Source organism: Pinus tabuliformis, chromosome 3_1 (genome assembly GCF_031772625.1).
Source record: "Pinus tabuliformis cultivar Carrire ecotype Pingquan chromosome 3_1, CPIR1, whole genome shotgun sequence".
NCBI lineage: Eukaryota > Viridiplantae > Streptophyta > Pinopsida > Pinales > Pinaceae > Pinus > Pinus tabuliformis.
The window spans coordinates 23,277,717-23,299,456 of record NC_142301.1 but is presented as its reverse complement, the minus strand read 5'-3'; the positions used below and the strand labels follow the sequence as shown (position 1 = coordinate 23,299,456).

The 21,740-nt window shown below is 34.6% G+C and overlaps 1 protein-coding gene across 3 annotated transcripts; it reads left to right on the top strand.

The window, feature by feature from the left end:
* Positions 1-1,967: 1,967 nt before the first annotated feature.
* Positions 1,968-21,269, top strand: LOC149185577 (uncharacterized). Of its 3 annotated transcripts, none has more exons than XM_089412434.1 (3): positions 1,968-2,143; positions 2,268-2,580; positions 2,771-2,937. In XM_089412434.1, the coding sequence occupies exons 1-3, from the start codon at positions 2,089-2,091 to the stop codon at positions 2,841-2,843; spliced, it is 441 nt and encodes a 146-aa protein (XP_089268560.1). In that variant the 5' UTR covers positions 1,968-2,088; the 3' UTR covers positions 2,844-2,937. The 3 variants fall into 3 exon arrangements, 2 of the variants coding, with proteins under 2 accessions (XP_089268560.1, XP_089268561.1); XM_089412435.1 differs by lacking the exon at positions 2,771-2,937 and adding an exon at positions 21,081-21,269 and having other exon boundaries at positions 1,969-2,143; XR_016256051.1 differs by having other exon boundaries at positions 1,971-2,177; positions 2,217-2,580; positions 2,771-2,935.
* The last annotated feature ends 471 nt before the right edge of the window (positions 21,270-21,740 follow it).

Genomic DNA, 21,740 nt, shown 5'->3' with positions numbered 1-21,740 from the left:
CTTAACACACATCCACATCTACAAACATATGTACACTAATCTATGTACAGAGGATGAATTCTAAGATTTCTTCATCTTTTTTAGTCTTCTTGTGAGGGAGTAACAATGAGATGAGCTTTGATACCAAATTAGAAAATGGAAGAGGATCCATAGAAAAAAATAACTCACACAAATAACCTTATTGTTGTACAATTGCATTCAATTACACTAAAATTATATAATTGGTCTTAGATCCAACTAATTCTAATCTTAGAGATAGGAATTGAGAAAATCTCTCAACAACCTCCTAGAAATCTCAAACGAATTCTAAACTCAACACAATCCATTAATGGAAGCATTACTTCCAAGTCCTAATTGAGACTTCGCAGTGAGAAGATCTCCATACTATTAGTAGTACATTTTGTCTAGCCAAGAGACTTGTATATTGATGCTCCAAACTATTGACATGATTTTAATGGTGCTTTGTTCTAATAACTAGAAATCATTCATAACATTACATAACACAAAGCCTTAATTTTCCCATGAGATCATCCCTATCAGTTTTATTCATGAAATTTTCAAAATGATTATAACATCTGCAATCTCAACTCTTTCCTTAAGGATCAATGGAAGGGCTCTATGAAACTGCTTTCAAAAATAAAACACAATATAGGGATAGGCCACCCCAACATAAGTTAAAATGTATGGTTTATAAAATGAATAAAATGACAAAAGATGGGCTTTTGGCAACCTCAATTCATCACCCCACACACAAAAATATTGATAATGATTTGAAGAGAAAAGCTTCAATTTTATTTTCCTTAAATGTGTCTTGAACAATAATTACACTTCTACCTTAATAATCTAATTACTAATCCCAATAATATTATTGCATGAAAAACTTGAAAATGCTATATACTATTTTACAAAATAAAACTATAGAAGTCTCTAAAAACATTAACCACCAAAAATACATTTCTAAGAAAATAATTAATAAAGTGATTTTGTTAAAACTGATTTTCAATGAGTTTAAAAAAATAATCATTAACAAAACTACCACTACCAGAGCCCAAAGCATCTTAGCAGGCAATCATATTATTATTAATAGTAATTAATGTTGTGCCTAGAGAGGATAAAAGACCTAAAACACACTAAATCTGCTTCGGGAGTATACAGACCTAAAACACACTAAATCTGCTTCGGGAGTATACAGCCACATGTGATACCTAAATTCACCTGCAAAATTATAGTAAAAGGTCAATAAAATTGTAAGGGTTGCATCCAAAATTTTGTTTGAAAGGTCACTACAGGAGTAAAATATTTTGAACGGTCACAAATATTAAATAAATCACATTTTAAAATAAATCACATTTTTTATTAAGCACTTCAGTCTAAATTCCAACTCATTGGGCCGAAAATAATTCAGGTTTGTTGATTTTTCAAGTAATTAAATCACATTGGCAATGTTGGAAAACAACTCTGCTAGTCACTGTAATATTTGTTTATATTAAAAATAGAATAGTGATTAGTTGTTTCTTAAAAAGTGTATATGCCTTATTTTTGAAAGCTAAAAACAGATTGCATCTTTTCATTTAACAATCACAGAGACCTTTTTGGGCGGTAAAGGAATAACTCGTCTACCCAATTACACGAATCAGCGTAGTTACATATGGAGATCGGGCAAACATTTTGTTCTTTGCTAAAAAAAAGTATAACTCGTCTGTCCAATTGCGTGAATAAATTGGAGTAGTCACATCTGTAAATAGGGCATGGAATTTTCTTGGGGGGCTGAAAAAGATAACTCGTCTGCCCAATTGCGCGAATAAATCGGAGTAGTTAAATCTGTAAGTAGGGCGTCCACTCTATGGATCGTCGATCTATGTCATCGTCGTGACGCTCGACTTTGCATGATTCATAAATGTGATTCTCGTGATACTCAGTATAACACTTTCTCAACTTGACATAAAAAGAAGAGGCCACCATAGAGGAATTTAATACGCCGAATTGTCCTCAGAAACACTCAAAACATCAAAATTTGACCATGGTTGGGAGTGTAGATGGTTTTCAAACCAAAGTTTGGAGTTGGCCTGCTTCTACATAAGGCAACCTATGCCGTTGTATTTCTCACCGCTTGCTTACCGACTTCGCCCTACTCCAGTTGTTGGTATGGTTGTGTATTTGGTGTAACCTAGATTGAGGCTTTCTAATCTATGACATATCAGTAATTTGCTCATTAGGTTATGTACTGATGCACTTTAGCACTTGATGCACTTCAACTCTTTTCGCAGAAGTGGTTGTGTTGTTGCCTTTGAAGGCGTTCAGTTTCAACTTAGTGATACTATCCAGTATCCGTAAGCCAAGAAGATGGGCAATTCCCCACCACAAGGGCAGGACGTCAGAGGCAGCAAGAACATGGCCGAGCACGGGAAGAACAGCGGCACCAAGAACGTCATCGGCCCCAGCAGCAAGATCGACGGCAATCCCGTCGTCGGCAACAAGAACAACACAACCAGCCCGAGCAACAAAGGTGACGGCGGCAACAACAAATGCGGCGGGAAAAAGTGCGACGGCTGCCACTCCTAGAGCAACCTATACTACCCGGTAATGGCAACTTAAGTAGGCCAACTTATACTAAGTCGCTTTTGTTTTTATCCTCCGCTTTTGCTTCAGTACTGCACTATATGCACATATATGTCATGGTTTATGATTTCCATTTCTTTTCGTCCGCACAAACACGGTAGTGATTTATTTTTATTTTCTTTTGCTTAATTACATTGTTATTGTTTCGCAGGTATGGGAAGAATAAGTGCAGTCGAAGATTATCTGTTTATCTAAGACTGACTATGTATATCACTATGTGTTGATATACAACTAGTTTATAGCCAAATCATTTTTTGATATAAATAATTCTAAAGGACGCTAGTATATTGTAATTTTGATTTATGTATAAGCAAACTACCTCCCTGGTTTCTGTGTTTTAATGCTTTTAATGGGGTTTCTCTGTTTTAATGCTTTTAATGGTTACACCACTTTGGAATAAGTTAAATAAATAAATTAATTAATTCAATATTATGAATGAAATTAAATCTAAAATGCATATACTTTTAAATGTAGCTATTATTATATACTTATATATGTAATTCAAGGAAATATTGAACTAAACATGGTTTTTTTTATATTTTATAATATCATTATTTTGATGGTGGATTTCGTTAATAGTGCAAGGGGATCTACTCGATGTAAAATTCCAATTAGACCTTACACCGTTTGGTGTAAGAGTCCCATAAGGTTATGGTCCAACTACTATTGGAATTGTAAGGAATGCTTTGGTTACAACTAGGATTCACAACAGAACCAATCAAGGCTTCCTCAAGGTTTATCATTTATACCGCCAAGGGATTCCTAGGCCCAAACTATAAACATACACTACAGGATTTACCACAATCCCACCATATAGCGGTCAAGGCATCACTAGGCCCTAAACAAGCATGGATGCCTCAGAATCTCTCCGCCTAAACTGTTAGGAATTTGTCTCTCTCCACCCTCTAGGCTTTACTATGTATCTTGCCATTACCGTTCAAGGGATTCCTAGGCCCAATGAGGGTATACATCTCTAGGATTTACTGTGTATCCCACCATTACCAGTCAAGGGATTCCTGGGCCCAATGAGGTTATTCACAACTAGGTTTTATTGTGTATCCCACCATCAATAATCAAGGGATTCCTAGGATTTTTCGTGAGACCACTCCACTCAGCTCAACTAAGTAAGAGAACCCCATCACACCATGGCTATCTGGAAATGGCAAGGCAAGGATGAAATCCACTGTCACACATAGCAAGACCCATGCTAATGATAACAAGAGAACCAAATACACACATGCATGTACCATGCATGCCAAAACTAGCATGGAAATCATACATGCAACTCGATAACTGCAAGTAATTTCGTTATAGCCACTTCATCCCACTCTTCCTTGCTTGATCTTTGCTTCCATTTTCTTTGTTGTCCTTCATTTGCCTTCCTTCCACCAATACTAGAGTGCTCAATGAATACTCTAAGTGTACAAAAGTATGAGAGAGAGAGAGCTCCAAAAATGAACTGACAAAAGATTGCGAACTAATTGTCAGAAACCTTTTTATTAATGAGGCCTCTATTTTCTTGAATTTCCATTATTTTCCATCATTTTTTCTCCTAATTTCCTTTATTTTCATAAATAAAATGTCAATTAATGACTCTTTGTCTTTCCAAAGCCTTTTCCAATTTCCTTAGCCATAATAAAATAACTGAGCATCCATACTAGGATGCTTTGCCTAATTTTATGCTTGGAATAAGTGTCCAATGACCTTGGTTATTATTTTTCCTTTATTAACCTTGTTACATGGATGTTTAACCCTGGGCTTTTACAACAAACAAACAAACAAAACAATTGACTATGTACATAGGATAGGGAACAACCCTAGACTTTCATTGAGAATATTGTTTCAAATATTGGCCATTTAAATGAAGAGAGTTAATATTTCCATCTAAATATTGGAAACAATAAGTGTGATGGCCAAGCTTCTCACAAATGAAAAACGGTCCAATCAACAGGGACTGGAGCTTAGTGTGTTTCCCCTTCTCTTTGTGGGATTTGTCCCACTTCAATACCAAGTCACCCACATTGAATTCCTTTTTCCCCATAGACTTCTTATCAAACCATCTCTTGATACAGTTTTGGTGAAGAGAAAAAATTTTATTTTCTTTCCTCCTTTCTGCTTGTAACTTCAGAAGAGTGTACCTGTTCTTCTTCTTCCTCCTCCATAAGGCTTGAAGGTAGGAGTCTTCAAATAAATCTTGATCTCCAACTATTGCCGCAATTTGGTGTCTTTTTGTCTTTACTTGATTGGTCAGCTTCTTTTTCCAGCTACAAGGGTGTCTTCTAACAGAGCCTCCTTCTTGATCTCCTTCGTCATGATCCTGTCATAACATGATATAATACCTTCAACTGATATCCACTCATGACAAGATGACATCATCCGATAAACCCCTAGTCTTACATGCTTCATGCAAACCACTAACTGAGTTGGAATCAAGTGCTAGGCTGAGAGACTAGCTCAAGGATTGCATAGTTCCACAACTCAATAGGTCAAGGGATAGGAATGAACCTTCAGATTGCGCAGTGCACACTTCAGGTAGGCTAGGGCAAGGCAACTCCACAGTTGAGGGGATCAAGGAGGCTGGCTTGAGGCTTGAGATTTCCCACTGTGTAGTTATGGAGGGTCAAAGGCTTAGGGCTTGTGTAGTTGAATAGTTCAAGGATTCATGCTAAAGGCTTGATGCTTGAGATGGTGTAGTGCAAAAAATAAGGTGACTAGAAAGTAAGGTTGCGTAGTTTTGGAGCTCAAGGATCAGGGATGAGCAATGAGACTTCGCAATGCGCAGTTATGGGAGGCAACATCTGCGCATTACGTTGTTCCAAGAGGTAATTTTCGAGCTTAAGGGTTGAGACTGCATAGTGCATAACTTAGGAAGGCTGAGTGAGGTCAAGCTGGTCAAGAAGGTACTTTTCTAGACTTGGCTAAGTGTGGGATCAGTAAGGCCAAAGTGAATAATGACAAAACTTGAGCATCTTCACACTTAGAGAAAATTATATAACACTTAGCCAAAACACATGTCATGACCCTTAATACTTACAATGACAACATGCAAAGTCAAAGTAGGCTCTAAAATTTGGGTGTATGCCAAAATTTTGGAGGGTGTTGTAGTAGTGACAGTATGTCCTCATTAGTAAATGCATCCAAGTCACTTTTGTGTCATGTCCTTACATGCTCAAGGGAAATATAAACCTTAGTTGGTCATCTACATTCCTTGCTAAACTTTTGTGTAAACCATCCTTACGTTAGTTATACCTTATGAATTCATCCATTTACATAATCCCTTAGTCTATTCCATGTCTATTGATGGGGGATCCAATAAGGCCCTCCTTAGATGGATCTTCTCCTCAATTGAGATGGGTATTCATGCTAACTAGTTGGAACATTGATCTAGAGTTTCTCTACCTGATGTAAAGTAGGAAATTTGACCTATAATAGATGCCCCCCAATGCATGAGGTCAAACAAGAAATTCATGGCCAAGATGTATTACAAAAACATATGTTTGAACATGAGGATGGAATTGATATTGTCATCCTCCACAATGTCCAAGGCTGAGAGGAATCGATAGAGGTAACCATAGACCAAGCTTTCAGTTTAGTAGCTAGGCCTGACAAACTATAGCGGGATCTGTCTATGAGATCACAGCCAAAGAAATGACTAGAATATAAAAAGATTTTAGGCTGGATATGCTAGGCTCAGATAGGTTTTGAAAATTTCGACATCCTATATATGCATTCGTTGTTGCTAACCATGGTCTTCCTAGTATTAACAGATGTCCATCTAGGCTACTTCCTAGGTTGATGACCAGAAAGTCTATAGGATATTCCCAGAAGTCTACAGAGATAGTAATGTCTTCCAAAGTTCCTTCCCTTGATCATCGACCTTTCAGCTAATTCTAGCAGGGTTGAGGTTGGTTTTAAATTTATACTACCCAAGACATTACACGTTTTGTAGGTCAGAGGGTTAATCACTACTCCCAAGTCTACCAATGTGTTTGGAAAAGTGCAGCCTTGTATTTGGACAGTCATGATTGGACTTCATGGTTCTTCACAATTAAGAGGAACTAGTTTTACTAAAATAAGGTCAAAGGATTTATCGTAATTTTCTCTTCTTTATTGTTTCCTTGTTCTTGATCATTATGATTTTCCTCAGGAGAAATAATGCATCCAGATCTCACTTGAAGCTCATTACATCCTAAAGGATTTATTTCATAGGCCGAATTCTCAACAAGTTGCACGTCTTGGAGAAGTCTATTATTGGGGTTAGGATTTGGCTGAGCCGACAGTTGAGAATGTAGTGGAGTTTGAGGATGAGGAGGTAACTGGAATGGAGCTTGTAGTGTTGGTTGAGGTTTAGGGATCGTCCCTATGGGTGGATTTCCAAATCCCACAGGGCGCTTTCAATTTTGAGGCCATATTGGATTTTGTGCAGGCATCTTTGACCATTGCGAGGGATAGGAATTGGTAACAAGATTCTGCCATAATGGGGTAGGATATTGCGAATTTGGCCATCCTGATCAAGTAAAATATTGATTTATCCATGGTTATGTAGGATATGGTTGGGATTGCCAAGTGGGATTTAAGGGTGATTGTCCCTACAATGTGTTTCCAAAATTCTATGTTGGAATATGTTTCCCATAATAAAATAAGGAGGGATCTTGCATCATACCTGTAGGTTGTGATTTCCATGGTTGACGTTGAGTCATCAGGTATGCAAGTTTTGTTTCCTCTTCAGCTTCTTTAAATACAACTTTTAATCCTAGAAGTGATGGAAACTATTCTGTCGAATGTTCCTTAGTGAAAATACCACAGGTTCACACCACGTCGAGTGGGAATTCCCTTTCAATGTTCTTCTTTCGTCAACATGGACACAATATGGCCAATGCTCGATCTGCCTCGGCTTGCTTTTATTTGGCCTGTAAAACATCTAATTGTGCAGTCAGTGTGCCCAAAATGTTAGTTTTAAAATCTTCTAAAATATTACCAATTTTTGTTCATGTTACACCACCACCTATGGTCTTAGTGATTTGGGTGAGGGGATATCGTATCCCAGATCTGGCTCGTGTACTACCACATGAACACCTGATACACAGCTTAACAATATTATCATATTCTTCTTGGAAGATTTCACCTTGGCCCATTAAATTTAACGTTTCTATCCATTCATCCTTCATGTCTTTTATTAAAGCAACTTTTAGTACTTCATTTGGTAAACTAGTATAAGGCGATATCTGTAAGTTGTACTGAAATATCTTAATATATTTTTCTAAAATTTCATTGTCTTTTGCAGTCATTTTAAAAATTTCATCCTTCAGGTCTATGGTTCGACAATAATCCTGGTATTTAGTAAGAAAGCTATTTTTCATAGCATCCCAGGAATTTATAGTGCCTCCTCCTAAGGTGATAAACCATTGTAATACTACCCATTTTAAAGTAGAAGGGAAAAATTTAAATTTTTGTGGATCGGTGGTATAATTATAACCTCCGTACAAAACATTGACCTCAAATAAAAAGGCGTCTAGATCCTTTGAGGTCATCCCATGAAAGGTTGGGATATTTTGTAAAGGAATAGCCTTCATTGGGGCATTAGCCATAGAGTCAACAATAAGATATTCTAATGTCGAAGTTTGGTTTTGTTTCCCTTGGGTTGCAATCTTATTGAAAATCTGTGAGCAATTTTCAGGGATTTCTTGATGAGGAGGTATTATTTGAGAAGCGAAGTTATAGATATTACTTGGCTCTCAAGGGGGGTTTTACTATGCTTCCTAAGTCTGGGATCTCTCGCGGTTTATCTACTATCAAGATCACAGGAGATCTTGACCCTGAGGATCGTGGATCTGCTCCACTAGTTTCTCCTTCTCCTTCTTTCAAATTGCAAGAATTTCCCTCTTGTGAAGGACTAGAGTGTTGAATAAATGTGCTTTGGAATCTTTGCTAATATCCTTCAGTTTTACTATGAATATCATCATGAGATGCAGTTGTTGATTTTGCTACTTGAGGGATTACGGTAGAGCCCTTCCCAGTTACTATTCCGGGTCCTACTGATGCATTCAAATTTTCAAGGGTTTTTGTGGTTTTGATGCTGCCTTCCATTCTATTACTACCTCATTCCTATTCTTTTTCTTAGTCATACACACTTACATTGCCTAATCATATTGACCAAAAGTCGGTGCTAGGCACAAGCTTTTTACTTATAGCATGCATAGCTTCTTACAGTTTGTCTTCAATACTCGATCTCCCAGAGATACAACCTTTGATTTGACAACCTTCCCTACAACTATGCCAAAATTTTGGGCACTAATATGACTCTTTAAAATCAACTTAATCCTACCTTCATTAATCTTATCAACCTCAGATTTGTCTCTTATTTCAAGGGTATGGGCACAATATATGCAAAAATAGATTCTTAGATTATGAGAGAGTGTAAAATGATTACTACAAAAAAAGTTACATTAAACATTATCCTAATTCAATCGTTGCAGAGACAAATGATGACAACAAATAATTACTCCTACAATTACAATCTTATGAAAGAAAATTATTTTAATTCATCAACCATTCTATCTATTCTTCAGGAAATGAATAATGGAATTACAAGATACAAAACTCAATCGATTATCTACCACAAAATCAAAGGAAAGAGAATATAAACACAACTAATGTGAATGTGGAAACGTAAATAACTAATAATGATACACAGGAGACAGTAGAACCTCCATTCATGGTATGGTCTCCAAAAGTACCATCTTATATAAATTCGATACAGAAGAATAAGGTAAGATCTTGTGCAAATTCATTAACTTCAAAAGAGTTTTACACAATGATGGAGAAAGTTCAAACTCAGTTTGATGTATCCATTTGAATCAGTGATCAGAGAATCCACAGTTTGAACATCTTTATACCAACGTTTCAAATCCCAAGTGGGATCCATCATCAGGGTGGAAGAATGATGATACAAGAAAAGCAAAAAACCAGAATAAATACTAATGAGGAAGAAGAATAAGGAAGAACATAGAGTTGGCTAGAATTTTTAATTTATTTTATATATTTTATTTTTATATTTTATTTTTATTTTATTCATATCAATTATTATAAATAATTAATATTTATAATAAATTAATTATTATAAATAAATAATTAATTAATATTAATAATATTTATTATAAGTAATTAATATTTACAATAGAATAATTATTATAAATAATTAATAATAATAATATTTTCTTGTTATTCATATTAATTATTAATTATTAAACATAATTAATATTTATAATTAATATATTAATTAATAAAATTGATATAAAACTAAAACAATAGTAATCAATTATTATATAATAAATAATTAATTAATTAATATTGTATAATAAATAAATAATTATTATTGTATATTAATAATTAAATATAATAATAATTAATTAATTAATATACTAATTAATATATTAATTAATATAATTATTATATAAAGTAAATTATTTAAATCATATTAGTAAATTTAAATGATTAGGATTATAGGTGACTAATATAATAATAAACTAATTAATATGTTTAAGTCATATTAACTAATTAATATAATAATCAAATTAATAATTAATTAATATTTAATAATTAATAATTAATATTTATAGCTAACTAATATAATAATTCAAATATTAATTGATGTAATAGCTAATAAATAAATTAGTATAATATTACCATAATAATGATCAATTGTTATTAATTAATTATTCTTATATAATGATAATTAAATAGATATGGAAAGCTTATTTCGGTCTTGAAAATAATTGTAAAACTGCAAACCTCGTAATGTGGGATAAAAAGAAGTTCCTCTTTGAAACTTTAGTCATTCCTGTTATCTTATATGGCTGTGAAGTTTGGGGCTGCAACATCTCCAGAGAATCATGGAGAAAGATTGAGCAAATCCAAAAGCGTTTTATAATTTATAACATGAAAATTAAAAGTAATACACCCTATCCTATTCTCCTTATAGAAGCAGGTCTTTCTCCTATTGAGAGCCTAGCTATGCTCAGGTTTCTGGTGTACAAGCACAAGCTCAATAACATAGACAATCATAGACTTCCTAAGCTAGCTTTAAATTCCAGCCAAAACCACCTAAGGCTTAACCGAGGATGGCATAAGGACACAAGGGCCTGGTTAAACTATTGGGAGATCAATGAGAATGATGCTTTGCAAAACATAAATAACATTAAGGATATTGTTACTTCTAAGTTCAAAGAAAAATTGTGGTGTGAGAAAGATTTAGCATCTAAAAGAAAATTAAGTTATTATAAGAGGGTCATCAACCCCACCCTTGAAGATCAAAAGTATCTCTCTATTTTAACTAGCTCAAAGAAGAAAATTAATATAGCAAAGATTAGAACGAATTCTCATGAGCTCCATAGTGAAACTGGCCGTTGGGCAGTTCCTAAAACGCCATGGATAGAAAGGATCTGCCATATTTGTGAGAATAGGAGCATCGAGGATGAAAACCACTTCCTCTTAGAGTGCCCTGCATACAACCACATTAGATCTCAATTTCACAACCTTTGTTACAATACTGACTTTCCTAGCCTTTTACAATGCCAAAATTATAGTGAACTCGGAAGGCTTCTCTCCAAGCTTTTTGAGCATAGGAATAAAATCTTAAATCAAAATAAATAATTTGTCTTTTTAGGTCCGATAGATCATTATTTGGTCTCAGCGGACGTTAACCATCATCATCATCATAATAATTAATTAATTAATTAATATATTAATTAATGTATTAATTAATATTATAATTATTAAATAAATTAAATTATAGGAGATTAGTATTTATAGATGACTAATATAATAATAATTAACTAAATAATATTTTTTTTTTAATCAAATTAATTAATTAATATATTAATTCAAATTAATAATTAATATTTATAGCTAACTAATATTCAAATATTAATTAATATAATAGCTAATAAATAAATCAATATAATATTAATATAAGACTAATCAATTGTTATATAATAATTAATTAATAATTAATATATAATGATAATTAAATAAATATTATAATAATTAATTAATATAATAATTATTAAATAAATTAAATTAAATTAATATATTTAAATTATATTAGTAATTATAAATAGTTAATATTTATAGTTAACTAATATAATAAAATATATTAATTAAATTATTAAAGAACTCTAATGATGTAAAAAATTAGAAAAAGAAAAGGAGAGGGGACAACATACCAAAGGGATGCATTACCTGGGGATGGGTTGGCGACTTCTAATTTCTTTGATCAAGGGGAGCCAGCTTCCGCTAATTTCCATACCATTGTCTCTGTTCAGATTCTGAGGATGTTTAATAATCTCAAGAGCTTCTCTGATCTTTCGTCTTTGATGATGTTCCTCTCTTGCGATAATGGATGCGCTTTCTAGGCAAATATGGTGTTTAGTCTTCAAGGAGTGTTCCGCCAATGCTGAGGTACGAGATCTTCCATTTTTGATATCAGCGCCATGTTCTTTGAGCCTTGTCTGGAGGGAGCGACCAGTTTCACCTATGTAGCTTTTTCCACAAGAACAGTCTATTTTATAGACTCCTTTAAGCTGCAGATTGTCAATATCATCTTTAACAGACTTTAAACTTTGTCTGATGGTACCGGGGGCTGAGAAATGAGTGATAATGTTTTTCTTTCTTAGGATTTTAGCGATCTTGTCAGTAACACCATGGATATAAGGTAGAAAAATCTTACCCTAAGGTTGGTCTTGCGCCTTATGCTCATGGGATGACAACTTTCTTTCAGCTCTCTCAAAGGCTTTTTTAATCTCATGCTCTTTGTAGCCTATCCTCTTAAAAGATGAAACCAAATGTTTCTTTTCTTCATTCAGGTGCTCTAAGTCGGAAATTCGAAGGGCTCTGATGGCAAGGGTGTTTAGAACACCAAACTTTTGGGCCGGGTGATGGTGGGAATCCGCATGGAGGTAACTTTCTGTGTGGGTTGACTTTCTGAAAACCTTGTGGCCTAGAGAGCCATCTTCCTTTCTGATGATTAAAACGTCCAAAAATGGAATGCTCATGTTTTCTTCAAGTTCCATTGTAAATTTTATTTCTGGAGAGATGGAATTTAAGTGAATGAAAAACTTATCAAGTTCAGCTTTACCATGCGTCCATTTTATGTTGGTGTCATCGACAAAACGCTTCCACCATGCCGGCTTTAAAGGATAAGATTCCAGGGCCTTCTTTTCAAAGTGCTCCATGTATAGGTTCGCTACGATCGGAGATAGGGGTGATCCCATTGCCACACCTGATGTATGCTCATAAAATATTCCTTGGAAGGTGAACATTGTAGACCTTAAGCAGATTTCAGCCAGCTTTGCAGTCTCAGGATCAGTAACACCTTTTATAACCTGAATGGCTTCATCAAGAGGAATCTTCGTGAATAAGGATACCACGTCAAAGCTAACAAGAATGTCATCCCACTCCATCCTTTCATTTTTAATTAGATTCACAAAGTCTTGGGAGTCTTTGATGAAGGAATCAGTATTTCCGACAAGGGGCTTAAGGATTTTAGCAACATATTTAGCAAGCTCATAGGTAGGGGAGCCAATAGTATTGACTATCGGTCTGAGGGGAACCCCTTCCTTATGGATCTTGGGTAATCCATAGATTCTAGGGACGGTTTCACAGGATGGGGTTAATTTCTTCTTTAATTTCTCATCGAGGTTAGAATTTGAGATGATCTTTTTTACATCCTTCATGATTTTGGGAATGGGATTACTGTTCAACTTCTTATAACTGCCACAGTTTAGGTGATCATTCATTTTTCGCACATAGTCTTCTTTATCTAAGATGACTGCTGCTCCTCCTTTATCTGCTTTAAGAACCACCACCTTGTCATTGTTCCGCAAAGATTTGAAAGCTTTTTGTTCTTCCCTACTCAGGTTGCTTTTGGGAGCATTGGCTTTTCTCATGATGAGAGAAAATTCTTGCCTCAATGCTTCTTTGTCTTCCAAAGGGAGGTTACTAATCCCATCTTCTATGCTACATATCATGCTCTCGATGGGGAGGTTTCTAGGAGCAACCGCAAACCCCATACCTTTGCTGAGAACATTGGTTACAAGAGGATCTAATTCTTGGGAGGATAGGTTGACCACTTTTCTATTTGATCTTAACTCCAAGGTGCTTGTTGAAGACATGGTTTTTTCTTTCTCAACACTCATGTCTAAGCCTTGACTTTCATCGTTTCCCGTGCCATCATCAAAATTCTGAATGTGTTCACAGCCTTGACTTCCATTGTTTCCCGTGCCATTATCAAAATTCTGAATGTGCTCACAATTGTGCGATGAGAGAGTATTGTTTTCAAAGCTATCCTTTATTGAGTCATCATGATAACCGATAACACTGCCTTTTAAATTAGGGCTATTAACTGCGCTATCACTTTCATTGTTAGAGTCGCAGTTTATAATGATTAATGCCTCATCTGCGTGGCTCATAAAATTAGAACCAACTGCGCCGTTTATAATGGAAGCATCTGCGTAGCTACCCTTAGAATTATCTGTGGATTTGATAACTTTTTCTGCGCAGTTATTATCAACTACCTCATTTGAAACGCTGTTATTGGGATCAACCGTGTATTTCTCATTACCTGCGGATTTAATAACCTTCTCTGCGCAGTTGTCATCAAATACTGCGTGGCTCATAGAATAGGAACCAACTGCGTGGTTAATAAAGGATCCATCTGCGCAAATACCCTTAGGATTATCTACGGATTTGATGACCCCTTCTGCGTGGCTTATAAGACTGGAACCAACGGCGAGGCTTGTAATGGAACCATCAGCGAAACTCCCATTGTCTGCGGATCTAATAACCTTCTCTGCGTGGCTCATAGAATTGGAACTGACTGCCAGGTTAATAAAGGAGCCATCTGCGTAACTACCATTAGAATTGTCTACGGATTTGATAACCCCCTCTGCGTGGCTTATAAAACTGGAACCAACAGCGTGGTTTATACTGGAACCTTCTGCGTGACTCCCATTGTCTGCGTGGCTTATAACCAATCCTGCCCGGTTTCTTGCATTTTTTAATTTTTCTTTTTCATAGCTGCCGTTGCCTCTTTTGCCATCCGAATCTGCGCTGCTCAACATGTTACTGTCCATTGTGATTTGTGCAGGTTCAGGTTCACTGGCAGGACTCAGATTTTTGACCAACGCCTGGGATCTACCTGATAGCTTGGATAGTTTTTTGCGCTGCCTTGTCAGGGCAATCTGTCCTTCATTATCTGCTTTAAGGGCAGTCCTGGCATCGATAATGGCCCAGAGATCTTTATTGATGTTGTTGGCAAGCTTAAGGTGGGATGAGAGCGCTAAACGTCCAAGATTTTCCAGAGAGGCCCTAACCCTTTTGATTTCAGACCGAATCAGAGAGAAGCTTAGCTGGATAAACGCCTTACTATTATATTTGTTCTGCAATCTATGCTTAACCTGGGCAAATGGAGGAATGAGATTGTTGTCCTGAGGAGCCAATAGTATTGACTATCGGTCTGAGGGGAGCCAATAATAATTCATTAACTTCAAAAGAGTTTTACACAATGATGGAGAAAGTTCAAACTCAGATTGATGTATCCAATACACAGTAAAATGCAATAATAAAAATTATCCTCTGTCTTTTGACTTGTTGTCTTATATATTACATTAAAAACTGAATGTGGAGCTATCATGAGAATCAACATATTCTCGGGATTTCTCTTTTAAGCATAAGATCCTTGAATAGTAATGATCAGTTTCCTTTGACTCCATTCTTCGATCTTGCTCATGCCTCAAGCTGTAATTTGCCAAACAACTATCATTTGATTGGATTGATATGCATAACGATTTACTCAAATTATAACCTTTTCGATATTTAAAAGACTCAAACTAAATATACTATCTTCAACTCACTTTCATTATCCTTTTTCACTTAAATCATTACAAATTAAAGGTAAACTTCTTAAAAACATAACGATTATTTAAGGAAATAGGGAGAATAATTATATCATTTTCATGGCCCAACACCTTGATTTTGAATAGGGCCAATTTAAATTAGCATTTCTTGAACCTAAGATATTTGGGGCTAAAGTTGCTAAATACTACAAAACATTTGTGCTTTATTTTAATACTAAAGAGATTCATCCTATAAATCAGGCCTATTTTCACAAACAAACTAGGGAGATGATCTATTCTAGGCTCACAAGTTTTTTTTTATCAGTGTGTTTAAATTATAAAATTCTTTAAACAATACTCTTGTAGAGCTCAAAATGGAGAATAAATCATCTCTGGAACAGGACACTAAGATTAAATCACTGGACGATGTTGCGATTAAATTAGGTTTGGACCCTCAAAATGTTGATCGAACTAAGGAAATTATCAAAAAGGAGAATGACAACATCCAAGCTCTCTGAAAAAGGTTGAAGTTTCCCATGAAAGAGAATCCATAGACAAAGGAGGTAGGAGAGCTTGAAAAGGAGAAAGAGATTTTGTTAACGATTATAATTCAACAAAATGTGCAAATACAAAAAGGTGGAAGTAGAGATGGAAAGGTTATTAAAGGAGAGAAAGCAAGTTGGCAACACCTCAGTTTAAGAATTAGATACTAGTTCAACAGGAGATGATGCCATAGAAAAATTGACACAAGAATTATCTTCTCTCACCATGAAGAATGAAATGGTTGATAAATTAAAGAGATCATTGGAGAGATCATAATAGAATAAGATGAATTCATATAATGGATTAGTGGCCAAGATACAGAAAATTTCAAGTTGAAAAAATAACTTTAACCATTTTTTAGATGATCTAATAGTGATCAAGGTTTGTCATGGGTGAAAGAACAAATTTAGATGGAAATCATGTCATCTCTATCTAATTTTTACTCTTTTATTGAAATCATTATGGAATAGGAAGAGTTACTGGAAACTGCAAAGGAAGATATCGATGAAATAAAATTTCAATAGGAAACAACCCTGGCTTGGGAAATCAAATTATCAAATATTTGAATACAAAGACAAGCCAATAACTGGAAAAGTTAGGTTTTGATGACAAAAGTGACACAGTTATTCAAACTAGGAAATTTCTAATGAAAAAAACTATTATGCTGAAAACAAAAGATAAATGTGAAAATTTACATGTAAAAAATATTGAGTTTTACCAAAAAAAAAAGTATATTCTTCACCAGAAAGGTCTTCCATCTTTCAATAATTCACAAGGCTAGATGATAACAGAGGACGGGCATCAAATATCATTGAAGATAGTAGCCGTGGACAAGTCAAAGTTTGTTGGAGTCAAGGGAGAGATAAGTGGTGAAAATCTACTTCAGATTTTAGTGGATGATCTTTTTATTTGCTATGAGATCAAATATTTTTTCATAGTAAATACTAAAACCACCTTTGAAAATTATACTGAAGTAGATGAAGCATACAGGAAATGCTCGATCTAGATTTTCCAACAAATGAAGAATGGGAACAACTAGTCAAATTGGTTAGATAAGTTAAGTTTATTGTTGCGGCATATCAATAAGAGATCAAATCATTCATGATTTCGAGTAGAAAAAACATAACAAATTCAGATGCATTGAACCCAAATGTAGATATCATGGGGTAGTTGAGGAAATTATGGTGGAAATTTTCTAGTTTTACCAAGTTGTTATTTAGATTATCCAAAATATGTTAGATAATAATCATTTTTCATTGTAAATATGTAATAGATAGGATATTTTGTAAAGTACTTGACATATACTCTTATTTTTTAATGGAAAAGGGTTGATACTTAGACCCAGTTTTGGAATATAGTTGTCATTTTTGAAGTTTTTGGAGATAATCAAAGGATTCTAATTTTGACAATTAGCAACATTTTTATATGTGTGACTAATTTATTGTAATTACATGTCTTTTTTCTACATATATTTGAAGTTGTATAGAATACTGGGCAAGACTAGGTTGAGTGTCAACCTCCCTGTAAGTCCACCACAAAGTTGTGTTCATTACTAAGTAGATAAAGGTGACAATGTGTCATGTTCATCCCTTTACATAAATAGATTGTTGCTTCTCTATCAATTCTTAGATGTATTGTTGTTAGTTATAAAGATTATTCTATACACTATACTCTTGTTAGATGATTAGATATTCATAGAGGATATTTGATTTTGTAATTTCTTCTAAGGTCTTCTACCAAAACTATATAAATATTGGTATGTTGTTAAGGTTGGAATAAACACTTCGAATAATTTTAAAATTTCTAAGAATTATTAACATATAAGCAAAGTTTGTATCCTTGAATCACCCATTTCCAAGCACACCCTTAAATTGATAATTTGGCATAGTTCTTTATCAAGGAACTCTCTACAATGATACAACAAATGACTTCTTTATACATTGATATCTATTGAATTATCAATGCACTTGTCCAAGGAAGAGAATTGATGCCCTCATAATTGTTTAGAGTTGGTGTAGATCTAAAAATTCACAAAAAAATTGTCCCATGCCAATGCTCAATCTTCAGTGGCTAGCCTCTAGCAATAGCATACATGTTGTCTAGAGCCCAATTGTAAAACCAAAATACTCTCACAATTGTAACTAGAGGGTGATAGACCCTTGCATATCATGATTCCATTGACCAACTAGTTGATACCCCCAATACGTCGACTCGTTTCTCTCTCTACTTTACTTGATGGCACCACACATGCATCTGCATTGGCAACAAAATTCACACACATCAACAAACTTAACACACATCCACATGTACAAACATATGTACACTAATCTATGTACAGAGGATGAATTCTAAGATTTCTTCATCTTTTTTAGTCTTCTTGTGAGGGAGTAACAATGAGATGAGCTTTGATACCAAATTAGAAAATGGAAGAGGATCCATAGAAAAAATAACTCACACAAATAACTTATTGTTGTACAATTGCATTCAATTACACTAAAATTATATAATTGGTCTTAGATCCAACTAATTCTAATCTTAGAGATAGGAGTTGAGAAAATCTCTCAACGACCTCCTAGAAATCTCAAATGAATTCTAAACTCAACACAATCCATTAATGGAAGCATTACTTCCAAGTTCTAATTGAGACTTCGCAGTGAGAAGATCTCCATACTATTAGTAGTACATTTTGTCTAGCCAAGAGACTTGTATATTGATGCTCCAAACTATTGACATGATTTTAATGGTGCTTTGTTCTAATAACTAGAAATCATTCATAAAATTACATAACACAAAGCCATAATTTTCCCATGAGATCATCCCTATCAGTTTTATTCATGAAATTTTCAAAATGATTATAACATCTGCAATCTCAAACTCTTTCCTTAAGGATCAAAGGAAGGGCTCTATGAAACTGCTTTTAAAAATAAAACACAATATAGGGGTAGGCCACCCCAATATAAGTTAAAATGAATGGTTTATAAAAGGAATAAAATGACAAAAGATAGGCTTTTGGCAACCTCAATTCATCACCCCACACACAAAAATATTTATAATGATTTGAGGAGAAAATCTTCAATTTTATTTTCCGTAAATGTGTCTTGAACAATAACTACACTTCTACCTTAATAATCTAATTACTAATCCAAATAATATTATTGCATGAAAAAACTTGAAAATGCTATATACCATTTTACAAAATAAAACTATACCAGTCTCTAAAGACATTAACCACCAAAAGTACATTTCTAAGAAAATAATTAATAAAGTAATTTTGTTAAAACCTATTTTCAATGAGTTTAAAAAAATAATCATTAACAAAACTACCACTGGCAGAGCCCAAATCATCTTAGCAAACAATCCTATTATTATTAATAGTAATTAATGTTGTGCCTAGACAGGATAAAAGACATAAAACACACTAAATCTGCTTCGGGAGTATACAGCCACATGTGATACCTAAATTCACCTGCAAAATTATTGTAAAAGGTCAATAAAATTGTAAGGGTTGCATCCAAAATTTTGCTTGAAAGGTCACTACAAGAGTAAAATATTTTGAACGGTCACAAATATTAGATAAAGGTCACAAATATTAGATAAATCACATTTTTGATTAAGCACTTCAGTCTAAATTCCAACTCATTGTGCCGAAAATAAATCAGGTTTGTTGATTTTTCAAGTAATTAAATCACATTGGCAATGTTGGAAAACAACTCTGCTCGTCACTGTAATATTTGTTTATATTAGAATTAGAATAGTGATTAGTTGTTTCTTAAAAAGTGTATATGCCTTATTTTTCAAAGCTAAAAACAGATTGCATCTTTTCATTTAACAATCACAGAGAACTTTTTAGGGCGGTAAAGGAATAACTCGTCTACCCAATTACACGGAATCCGCGTAGTTACATATGTAGATAGGGCAAACATTTTCTTCTTTGCTAAAAAATGTATAACTCGTCTGTCCAATTGCGCGAATAAATTCGAGTAGTCACATCTGTAAACAGGGCAAGGAATTTTCTTGGGGGGCTGAAAAAGATAACTCGTCTGCCCAATTGCGCGAATAAATTGGAGTAGTTAAATCTGTAAGTAAGGCGTCCACTCTATGGATCGTCGATCTATGTCATCGTCGTGACGCTCGACTTTGCATGATTCATAAATGTAATTCTCGTGATGCTCAGTATAACACTTTCTCAACTTGACATAAAAAGAAGAGGCCACCATAGAGGAATTTAATACGCCGAATTGTCCTCACATGCACTGTAAACATCAAAATTTAACCCTGGTTGGGAGCGTAGATGGTTTTCAAATCCGAGTTTGGAGTTCGCATGCTTCTATATAAGGCAGTCTATGCCATTGTATTTCTCACCCCTTGCTTACCGACTTTGCCCTACTCCAGTTGTTGCTATGGTTGTGTATTTGGTGTAACCTAGATTGAGGCTTTCTAACCTATGACATATCAGAAATTTGCTCATTAGGTTATGTACTGATGCACTTTAGCACTTGATGCACTTCAACTCTTTTCGCAGAAGTGGTTGTGTTGTTGCCTTTGAAGGCGTTCAGTTTCAACTTAGTGATACTATCCAGTATCCGTAAGCAAAGAAGATGGGCAATTCCCCACCACAAGGGCAGGACGTCAGTGGCAGCAAGAACATGGCCGAGCACGGGAAGAACAGCAGCACCAAGAACGTCATCGGCCCCAGCAGCAAGATCGACGGCAATCCCGTCGTCGGCAACAAGAACAACACAACCAGCCCGAGCAACAAAGGTGACGGAGGCAACAACAAATGCGGCGTGAAAAAGTGCGACGGCTGCCACTCCTAGAGCGACTTATGCTACCCGGTAATGGCAACTTAAGTAGACCAACTTATACTAAGTGGCTTTTGTTTTTATCCTCCGCTTTTGCTTCAGTACTGCACTATATGCACATATATGTCATGGTTTATGATTTCCATTTCTTTTCGTCCGCACAAACACGGTAGTGATTTTTTTTTCTTTCCTTTTGCTTAATTACATTGTTATTGTTTCCCAGGTATGGGGAAGAATAAGTGCAGTCTTAGATTATCTGTTTATCTAAGACTGAATATGTGAAGATTATCTGTTTATCTAAGACTGACTATGTGAAGATATACAGCTAGTTTATAGACAAATCCTTTTTTAATATAAATAAGGGATCTCCATTTTAATTCTAAAGGACGCTAGTATATTGTAATTTTGATTTATGTATAAGCAAACTACTTCCCTGGTTTCTTTGTTTTAATGTTTTTAATGGGGTTTTTCTGTTTCAATGCTTTTAATGGTTACACCACTTGGAATAAGTTAAATAAATAAATTAATTAATTCAATATTATGAATGAAATTAAATCTAAAATTCATATACTTTTAAATGTAGTTATTATTATATACTTATATATGTAATTCAAGGAAGTATTGAATTAAACATGGTTTTTTTATATTTTCTAATATCATTATTTTGATGGTGGATTCTGTTAATAGTGCAAGGGGATCTGCTCGATGTAAAATTCCAATTAGACCTTACACCGTTTGGTGTAAGAGTCCCATAAGGTTATGGTCCAGTCACTATTGGAATTGTAAGGAATGCTTTGGTTACAATTGGGATTCACAACAGAACCAATCAAGGCTTCCTCAGGGTTTATCATGTATACTGCTAAGGGATTCTTAGGCCCAAACT

What these genes read in the sequence shown, in the direction of transcription:
- LOC149185577 (XM_089412434.1), top strand. Translation starts at nt 2,089, where the DNA reads ATGCCGTTGTATTTCTCACCGCTTGCTTACCGACTTCGCCCTACTCCA. An exon ending in TCGCCCTACTCCAGTTGTTG is followed by an intron (nt 2,144 to 2,267) that starts GTATGGTTGTGT and finishes CTCTTTTCGCAG; the next exon opens with AAGTGGTTGTGTTGTTGCCT. An exon ending in AGAGCAACCTATACTACCCG is followed by an intron (nt 2,581 to 2,770) that starts GTAATGGCAACT and finishes ATTGTTTCGCAG; the next exon opens with GTATGGGAAGAATAAGTGCA.